The sequence below is a fragment of the Colias eurytheme genome, chromosome 2, assembly GCF_061535395.1.
Source record: "Colias eurytheme isolate Ceu_HAF_F1 chromosome 2, ilColEury1 Martin Lab GWU primary, whole genome shotgun sequence".
Taxonomy (NCBI): Eukaryota; Metazoa; Arthropoda; class Insecta; order Lepidoptera; family Pieridae; genus Colias; species Colias eurytheme.
The window spans coordinates 12,442,719-12,452,630 of record NC_142981.1 but is presented as its reverse complement, the minus strand read 5'-3'; the positions used below and the strand labels follow the sequence as shown (position 1 = coordinate 12,452,630).

General features: G+C 33.2%; 1 protein-coding gene across 1 annotated transcript; it reads left to right on the top strand.

Annotated features, from left to right (window-relative positions):
- Window positions 1-17: 17 nt before the first annotated feature.
- On the top strand, window positions 18-4,915 carry LOC149910752 (reticulocalbin-2). The gene is made up of 7 exons (XM_090116540.1): window positions 18-377; window positions 530-677; window positions 1,494-1,644; window positions 2,371-2,448; window positions 2,708-2,828; window positions 3,405-3,528; window positions 4,737-4,915. The coding sequence occupies exons 1-7, from the start codon at window positions 182-184 to the stop codon at window positions 4,897-4,899; spliced, it is 981 nt and encodes a 326-aa protein (XP_089972666.1). The 5' UTR covers window positions 18-181; the 3' UTR covers window positions 4,900-4,915.
- Window positions 4,916-9,912: the final 4,997 nt, after the last annotated feature.

Below are 9,912 nucleotides of genomic sequence, written 5' to 3'. Positions count from 1 at the left end.
AGTGTCGCTTCAGTCTGCAAAGCCGAGCTGCAAAGTGTCAATTTTTATTTATACTTTGTAAAAATAAAGCATTTCGTTTTATTTTAGAACAAACTGAAAGAATGTTATAGTAACATAAATATTACACATAGCGTTGAATGAAAAACGACTTGTAACCTAAAACAGTAACATTTCAAACAAAATGAACTTTCAACACTTCGTATCATTTGTGTTATTGTTAACACCGAATATTTTATTACACTGCGCGTCGGCGGCGGTGCACAGCCATAGCTTGGATAACACGGAGCGGGAGTCGGACGGGGCGTACCGGCCGCGAGATGCAGAGCACTATAACGACGCGGGTCATAACGTCGAGTTTGATCATGAAGCGATTTTAGGTACGGTTTACTTATAGGTGTTTACATTTAACGCGCACGCTGGGTTTTGCAATGCTCAGTTGATAAGGCGAGCGATAGCGAGATGTCTGTGAAACACTCTTTATACATTCTCGTGCCAGCAACACTGATTGTGACTTATTATTACTCGATAGGCAGTGTGAAGGAGGCTGAGGAATTTGACAAGCTGTCGCCCGAGGAGTCGAAGCGGCGGCTGGAACTGCTGCTGCCTAAGATGGACCTCAACGGAGACAAGTTCATCGACCGGGATGAACTTAGGAAATGGATCTTGAACTCTTTTATGTGAGATAATTTATTTGATTAAATATTCAATATCACTCCAAAAATAACTATTAAAGAAATCACCACCGCCTTACTGGTTTCATCTAGTTATGTAAACAAAAAATACTCAAACAATATTTAAATATCTTTTTTTTTAAACAATTATTATTTTACTACTAAAATTATTTGCAATAGGATTTATAATCGGCAATAAAAATTCATCGTATTGATTTCAAATTGTTGCTCGTTCTAAAATGATTATATGCATAGGTAATGCATATATGCTTATTTCATAAAATCTGCACCTGAGACAACAGTTTCAATTTGCTCAGGGATCAAGCATGCAGTTATAATTATTAAATTCAAGATAAATTATTATATGTATTAAATTAAATTTGCTTTTTAAATTTCATTTCCTGCTACTACTAACAAATTCTTATATTGCTGATGCAGATTTAACAACTGATGGACACATAAAGATTTATTCAATCTTACACAAAAATTATCAGCAAAATGAAATTGCCCAATGATATAATAATCAACTACTGTCTAGTGTCTACTATTTTTTGTGTACTGGGAAGAGGAATTTACATCTATAAAGTGCATATTGTCAGCATTTTCGAAACTTAAATCCCCTCAATACAAGGTACATAGTACATCCACTGCCCCCTGGGAAGGAGCCATGGGTTATGCTGTGCATGGCTTATAATCTACTTTGAACCTTATCGCCTAAATACAAAGCTCATAACTGCTGCTCTCATGGAAAGAACCATGGGTTATATATACTGCTAAATGACTTTGAACCTTAAACCCTTACAACAAAGTCCACATCTGCAGCAATCTCTCGCGGGAAGAAGCGGAGGAACGCATGTCGGAAGCTGACGAGGACCGCGACGGGACGGTCACGTGGGCGGAGTACTTGCGCGACTCGTTTGGAGTGGATACCGAGGAGGAACTCAATCCGGAGGATACAGGGGATACTGGCTTGGTAAGTTACGGGAAAAGCTGATGCCAATCAGTCGTAGAGAGAAACCACTTCTAAAAGGTAGGTAAGGAAGGTGGACCCCAAAATACAGGCTGTCCTAGTTTGGGGTCCAAATGCTACATGTTTGTACCTAACCCACAAATTGATCAATAAATGATTTTTATTTTTATTTTTTTTATTATTATTATTAAAAGAAAAACATTTTCTTATAAATATTGCTTTAATATACTAAAGGCTAAAAGCTTTTGCCCGTCAGTCTTTGGGAGGAGAGACAAGTCTAGAAGAACAAAATTTTCTTATAATTGTGTATTGATACATTTGCTACTATTTCTTTCATTTTGTTATTGATTATGTACATGTATTATATATACGAAAACTATGACACACAATAAATTTCTAAAATACATAACATTTTACATGACATCCTTTGAAAAGCACAATTCTGTAACTAAACAATAAAACTTACCAATATGCTGTTACTTTTAATGTAAAACAATATATAATGTAATAAATATTTTTTGATGTTTATTGCCATTACCAATTGTTCAGAAATTTACAACTGTTTAAAAAGGTGTCGTGTGCCATTTATTTTTCGCAAAGGTTACTTAGGTTGACATTTTATATTGTAACAAAGAATATATTATTAAATATGCAGAATCTCCTTTCACTTTTTGCAAATATGTATTTATAAATTACTAAATGCTATAAAAATGGTATTTTTGTTACCAGTTGGTTCGTGAAGAGAAGACCATGTGGAAAGTGGCGGACCGGGATGGTGACGGGAAACTGGACTTGGCTGAGTTTGAGGTGAGTTATAGGCTGAGTGTGAGTGAGTTATAGGATGAGTGTGAGTGAGTTGTGGAATGAGTGTGAGTTATGAGGTAAATATGAGTAAGCAATCAGCGCCTTGGGCATGAGTTTTGCTTATTCCATAATTTTACAGATTCACTGCTATGATAGAATGTAAAGAAAAATAATCCTACGACAATTATATAATATAATATTTTTAAAATAGAATACTATACGAAAATATTATGTATAAATACATAGATTTATCATGTTACAGGTGTTCACAAACCCAGAAGAACATTCAGTGATGCATCCGTACCTAGTGGCGCAGACGATGCGAGACAAGGACAGCAACAACGACGGGCTCATTGACTTCAACGAGTATGTGGGAGAGAGAGGTGAGATAATGCACTATGTGGTGTATAGATGAGCCTTATGACTAGAAGTCAGGGCGGGTCTATCTGTTTTAGTTTTTAGTAGCCTATTGCAGTTTTTTTTAATAGCTGTGATTGGAGCGAAGGTCTTAAATTAATTTTTGACAATAAAATAAATGATGTATGTATAAATTTTCTATAGGAATTGCCTAGAAGAAATTGTAAGAATCTATTAAATATTATTTATTACTTTTTTACGAAAAAACTACTGGACGTATTTCGATACAGTAATATAGGTTCATAACACATGAGCTATAGAATTTTAGAGCTATAGATTTTTCCCATTTTTTTTTTTCGTAATAGTATTATTATTTTTAACGTGATAACGTTTTTAAAATCGTTCTAGTCGGGTGACATGTTCAGAAACTTGTGTCACACCAAAAGCTCACGAGCGCGATCGCAGGTATAACGAGAGAGAGACGGACCGATCTCCCGTCTCATCTCGAGCGCTGCCACCAATAAGACGTTATCACGTAAACATCTCGATCGTAAACCTACTTTACAAACAACCAATTTTTTACTAAAAAACCTTTCCACCAGGAGTCCAACAAGACAAAGAATGGCTAATTTCCGAACGTGACAAGTTCGACCACGAGCTGGACTCAAACCGCGACGGAATGCTCGATGAGAAGGAGGTGCACCGCTGGGTCATACCGGATAACACGTGAGTTTATAAGAAATTACAAAAAAATAGCAAAAAAAGTTCTAGTAGACAAACTTGGAAAAATAACAAAAAAAATTGTAAAAAAGTTCTAGTCGACAAACTTGGCTGGGACATGCCGTTATAATACGTGAGTTTATAGAAAATAACTAAAAAATAGTGAAAAATAATTCTAGTAGACTGTAGATGAACTTGGCTGGGTCATACAGGATAACAAGTGGGTTTTAGACAAAATAATTTAAAGAAAAAACTCAAACTCAAAAAACAAGTTCAACTAGACTTCTTTTAGCGCTTTTGAATAGCTAATTTTCGCCATCACCATACAAAACATATTCATAATTTTTAATCATCATCACCACCACCCCGATTAAAATATTATAATATAATAGGTTGCAAATATAGGTAGGTAGTAGTTATTGAAGTGAAAACTTCTTTAGCGGCGTTGAGCACTTTTTCTGTAATGGGTATAAAATCTTAAACTCGCGTCAGGACACGTGACCTGATCGAAAAAGCGTAAGACGGATACCATTCCAAAATATCAAACATGCTCAACGTTAATAATCAAGTTTTCACTTCTGCCGGCACTCCCGGAGTGCAACCCGTCTTTTTTTTATTTTTATTTTCTCCTCAATAAATTAAAAAAAAACAAGCTATTAATTAATCTATTTATTTGTACAGATGAATCACTTAATTGTAATTGCATCGATTCGCTACACAATGTTTACAGATGTATGAAATTACATTAAAATATTTTTAAGAACATTTATAACATAGGAATGCGTCATAAAAATAACATACGTAGGTTAAATAATCGATTTACTTTTACGACACAGCCGTAGAAATAAAAGAAAAATATTAAAGTTTTACGTGGATCGAATATTATAATTGCGAAAGTTACTCCTTTCCGTTTGTCTCATCACCCCGCAACAACTGAACCGATTTCAATGAAATTTGCTACAAATATAGTTTGATACTTACCTGAAAATGGACATAAGATATTTTAATTCCGGAAATCGGACAAGAACTGTGCAAATTTCTCTTTGACTAAGTGGGTGAAGCCGTGGGTGGTAGCTAGTTTACTTTTGCTAAAGTATAAAACCGTTTGGTTTGCTTGCAAACGATTAGACTTTGATACAGTAAAAATGGTGTCTAAGTTCCACAGGCACACAGAAATGCTATTCGAAATTCAAATATTACGTTTTTTTTTTCAGTGAAATAGCAGAAGAAGAAGTTGATCACCTATTCGTATCAGCCGACGATGATCACGATGATCATCTATCATATGATGAGATTCTGACTCATCACCACGTGTTCGTGGGCAGCGAGGCCACGGGATACGGCAATGATATCGATAGATTTGATGATGAACTGTAAATGACCATAGACTGTAGTAGATTACTAGGTTTTGTACCATAGACAAGGAATAATTGGAATGGCAACCTAAAAAAAACTTGCATGTTGTACACTACAACAATCGGATAAAAACATGATGCATTTCAAAGCAATCGAATAAGATAAAAATAAGTATGATTCAATTTGTGTAACTTTGATCCTAAACTTTAACAAATTCGATTCGTAAACAATAAAATAAATAAAATTATTTTCATGGAACTTGGGAACTACTATGATATTAAGCTCTCTTTTATTGATTTCTTAACGACAATTCATCACTATAGAATGTCATCTGAAATTCAATATTAATCGATTCTACTTGCATAAAGTGTACAAATTGCAAAACATAAATCTAATTTTTTGCAACATTTTATTTCAAGCTTTTTTACATTAACTGGATGTTTTCTATAAATGAATAATAATTAACCATAATGTACTTTTTGAAATTGTATGTAAAAAAACTGTAAGTAATTCTTATTATAACCCCTGGAAGATCAGATTTTATATCGATCTTATCATCTTGGTCAAAGTGTCACTCGCACATTTTTTATAAAAAAAATATTCACATAAGACTTTTTCATAAAATAATGTAATATGTCTGTTTTTAAATCGTTTTATACAAAAATATATATGCATACTTTTGAAATAAGATCATGGCCAGTATGTTAAACACCCAAATTAATTACTAAAAATTTAATTAAAATTAGTTTCTAGTGCCATATTTATTCATAAATTTCGATCTTTTATATTGATAATTTTTGTAGTTAATATCAATATAATGCATATTTAACATTTATTTATGGAAAATTTATGTTATGCGTTTATTTATTTGTTAATAATACCAAATTATGTATTGTTTTTATTTATTGGATCTGTTACTTATACGCCGCAGTACTTTTTCTGTACTTAAATGCCAATTTTTGCCACAAAGAAGGTTTTATACAAGATTGTTCAAAGAAACTAGTCAGTAATTATTTACAACACTCAATAAAGTGGTTCGTGGGCACCATCTCCATTCATTTTCCATCGCAATTTTCATAAGAAACAAAAAAATATATTTTCCTATAAACAAGATTGATTGCCATACATTTATTTTAAAGTACGAAAAGTACAGATTTGCAAAATATCAAACGTAGTATAAAAATACATAATTGTTTGTTTAAAGTAATGAGTTTTAATCAAATTGGGGATGGCGCCATTTATGTAATGGAAAGAAACCATCAAATATAACAACAACAAATGTATTATTTTATCTTAATTGTTTATCGAATGGTATTTAAGTTTTAGTTTAATTACGATGTTGTATGTTTCTTTTAGTAAATAAACGTATATTTACTACTATAATCTGTTTTATTTTATTTTCGTTTCCTTCACTTTTGTACCCTAAAGTACAATAAATATTGATGTGTTTACTGTTTTCCAAGTTCTCTGGACTCTGCTGGCTGCTGCTGTTTATATTTTTTCTATTTTGCCATAAACAATCTGCACAGACGTTGAGCCAGTATTTCTGCTGAACTTATCAATATCAGCCTTTTCCTGGCATCAAATCACAATTTAAAAAATGCGAAATCGATTCAACTATTCACACAAGATACCTTGAGAAAGTAAAATACTTTATTTCCACAATATGAAATTAGTGAGTTGATCAAAGTAGATTCTAAGACGCAAATGCATAATTTACTACGTATGTGGCATGAGTGCTTCAATAATCTTACTCCCGCAAGTACGTGCGTAAGTGCGTTGGCACGCAACATGCCGCTCGATGCGGTGTGCGTGTATCTAAAATGTTAGTTTTCACTTTTCAAAGTATTCGTATGTTTAAGTTTTGTGCCATTTTGGGCTTGGTTGCACCATATTTTAGTTATAGTTCCTCTTTCTTAAATGGCAATTCCCGAGTGGTCAATTTGACCAAATTTAATAAACAGTTAGAGCTAGCGCGCACGAGCAACTTTGTCTCCGCAACTATTTTGTCTCTCCCATCAATTGTATGGGGAGTTGCGTCGCTACGTGCGCGCACTTTCATACTAGCCCATAGGTGGGAGAGACAAAATAGTTGCGGAGACAAAGTTGCTCGTGCGCGCACTGTCTTACAGTGACAGCGAAATAGGTTGCACTTTTGTATTGGACGCTTCTAACAGTTAATTAACGTTACTTTAACCAGCGAAACACGAGCGGTTAAAGTGAGTGTTAAAATTATGACGTCATAGCTATAAAACCGTCAAATGGTGCAGGGCAAAGTGAGCACAGCTACGCTTCGATTCAACGCTATTTGCAAGCAAACGCCCCATGTGTTAATTTTATTGAAAAATTAAATAGTAATAGCAAACTGTACAGTAAAATAGTTATTGAAATACTGTAACTTTTAAGAAAATCCACCCAGTACTTCTTGATTGTATCATGATAAGACGCAGTCGGAACTGTTTTATAAATTTTAAACACGGGGAAATAGTGTATTTTTGAGTGCTATAAGATCTTTGTATGTCGTAAACCTATGGGCCTAATCTATACTAATATTATAAAGCCGAGGAGTTTGTTTGTTTGTTTGAACGCGCTAATCTCAGGAACTACCGGTATCAGTATCATATGCAACAACTTATAGAGCAGTCTCAACTTAATTTAAGTGCCTAGTTTGAATGCTGCTTCAAAATAATTTTCAGTAAAAAAAAATACCTTACGAACAAGCTCTCTGAGGCGTGATCGTTGTCTTAGAGCTATTTTGTTTTAATGTTATCAAGGCGCCTCTAGCCAGTTTTTAATAAAAGATATTCATAAAATACAAAGAAATATTTCGTATTTGTGGTTCTAACTAACTTTGAACTTAAAAATTTACTTCTTATATTGCCAAGCATAATAATGAGTGAGTGTATGTATGTCAAAACAAATAGGGTAAACATCAAATAAAACAAGAACATTCATTTACAATATTTTTTTATTCAATATAATAATCTTAATAAATCCAAAATATTTACACAATACAAAAACATACTATATGACCTTGATCAACGTCCGTCTCCGCATGTTTTCCATATTATTACACAACAAACCATGTTTTGTTAACTTCTACTATATAACTCTAATCTGAAGGATATCAGAAACCGCGTCCTGCGCCTCTTGCGATTACGTTACAACTAAAATATTCTATTTATATTTCATTTACGAATCAATGTTCTCGGAAACCATTTGGACTTCGATCTATCTACGTTTACAGTTAGCTCCCCGTTCCCGCCAAAGCTATGCGTTAATATTAACAAATCACAGATAAAATAGAATATTTTTAGCCTTTGCACAGATTATATCGAGAAATGTATAATTATTCGCGTACAACTAATTTACATATCGTATCTTAGCGAGTTTACGTGAACAGGAGGCGGTCTGATTACAGCTAAGTATTGCACATTTTATGGTATGATGTCTATTTTTTTACAATTTAGCAATATTTATTTATATTATTATATAATCGAAATTTCATTTTGCCGATACATTATTTATATTTATAGAACACAAGACATTACACCAAAAAATGATATGGAAAAGCGACAAGCACTTTTGTATTAAATTAACAATTAACATACATTTGTAATGTAAGCCTAAGTAGAAAAATTAATTGATTTAATTTAAGTTTGCTTAATATCAGGGACAATTTGCGTTTCAAATGCTTTTATTATTATTCAGTGTTTATCTCAAATCGGAGCACGACTGGAATATATTGTGTGAAATTCACGGTTGAAAATAAATTGACAATCAACAAAGACGATTGCTAACTGCAAAAATCTTAACGGTGACCTACACTCGACTCGCTTCGTCAATATACTGGCGGTACGCGAGTCAAATGAAAAGATTTATCTATACTATAGAATTCAATTAAGTATAATATGTAGAAAGGAATAGAATCTTTGCTATAGACAAGATGAAGAGAATAGAAGAGTTGGTCATAGACAATTCACGGGCCCATAGACAATGTAGAATGTCAGTTGGGCGCCATTACATTATCCGTCGGCCATTTCAATAACAGGATGCTACTGCATGCACTACGCCCCTTGGAATGCGATTACAAAAAAAAAATACATCTACTGCCACAGATTGTAAAATCCACCGATACGATTCCCTTATAAACAAATAATATTATATTATATAATATACATAATATATGACGTTACGTTCACTGAATGATTAGCGTTCTAATAGAGCTGATAGTCTAATTTCATCTAAACTAAATAGGTATAACGATCTCTACGCGTCGTCGCGACGGGACGGCAAATTAATGAAATGATAAAAAAAATATAAAAAAATACATTATTACCGCCAATAGAATACATGCCGCAAGATTATAAGAATAAAGTTTATCAAAGAATCTTCACTTTAACAGAGTTGATAGTTCACATCAAACGCATGTATTCTACGGGCGAATGAATTGATTGAACCAAATATATAATATACAATAATCCTACAGAGTTGTAAATGTACACGCAACATGATTTAATGAGTGGAATATGACTATCGCCACAGAACGACGGAACGAAAATAATTAAAAAAAATCCATAAAATCAATACCAATTAATTTAATAATACATTTATATGAAGAGCTAAAATATATAAATTTATTGCAAGGCTTTAATAATTAAAACCCTTTGCTTCAATAAAATTGTTTCCAACAAATCAATAACCACTTGTATAGTGATCACTGATCATAATATTTAATAAAATTTCGCCGTTCTGCCAACGACAGTTCTACGAGCTTTTACACTTTGCCGAGTAACGCGTTACTTTTGAATCGATCCATTTTCGCACGGGTTATAACTTTTACATATTTTTGATAGCAATTTTTTTCGACACGTGCTATCTAGTACGACTCAAAGTAACGAATCAATGTTTTTTATTGCATTTTTGTATGAACATATTATATCGACCGTCCGCTACTCAGCATAGTGTAAACTTTCACAAAATGATTATTAATTGGGTATAATTAAAGTGTTTCGTGTGAACCCAGCCTTACGA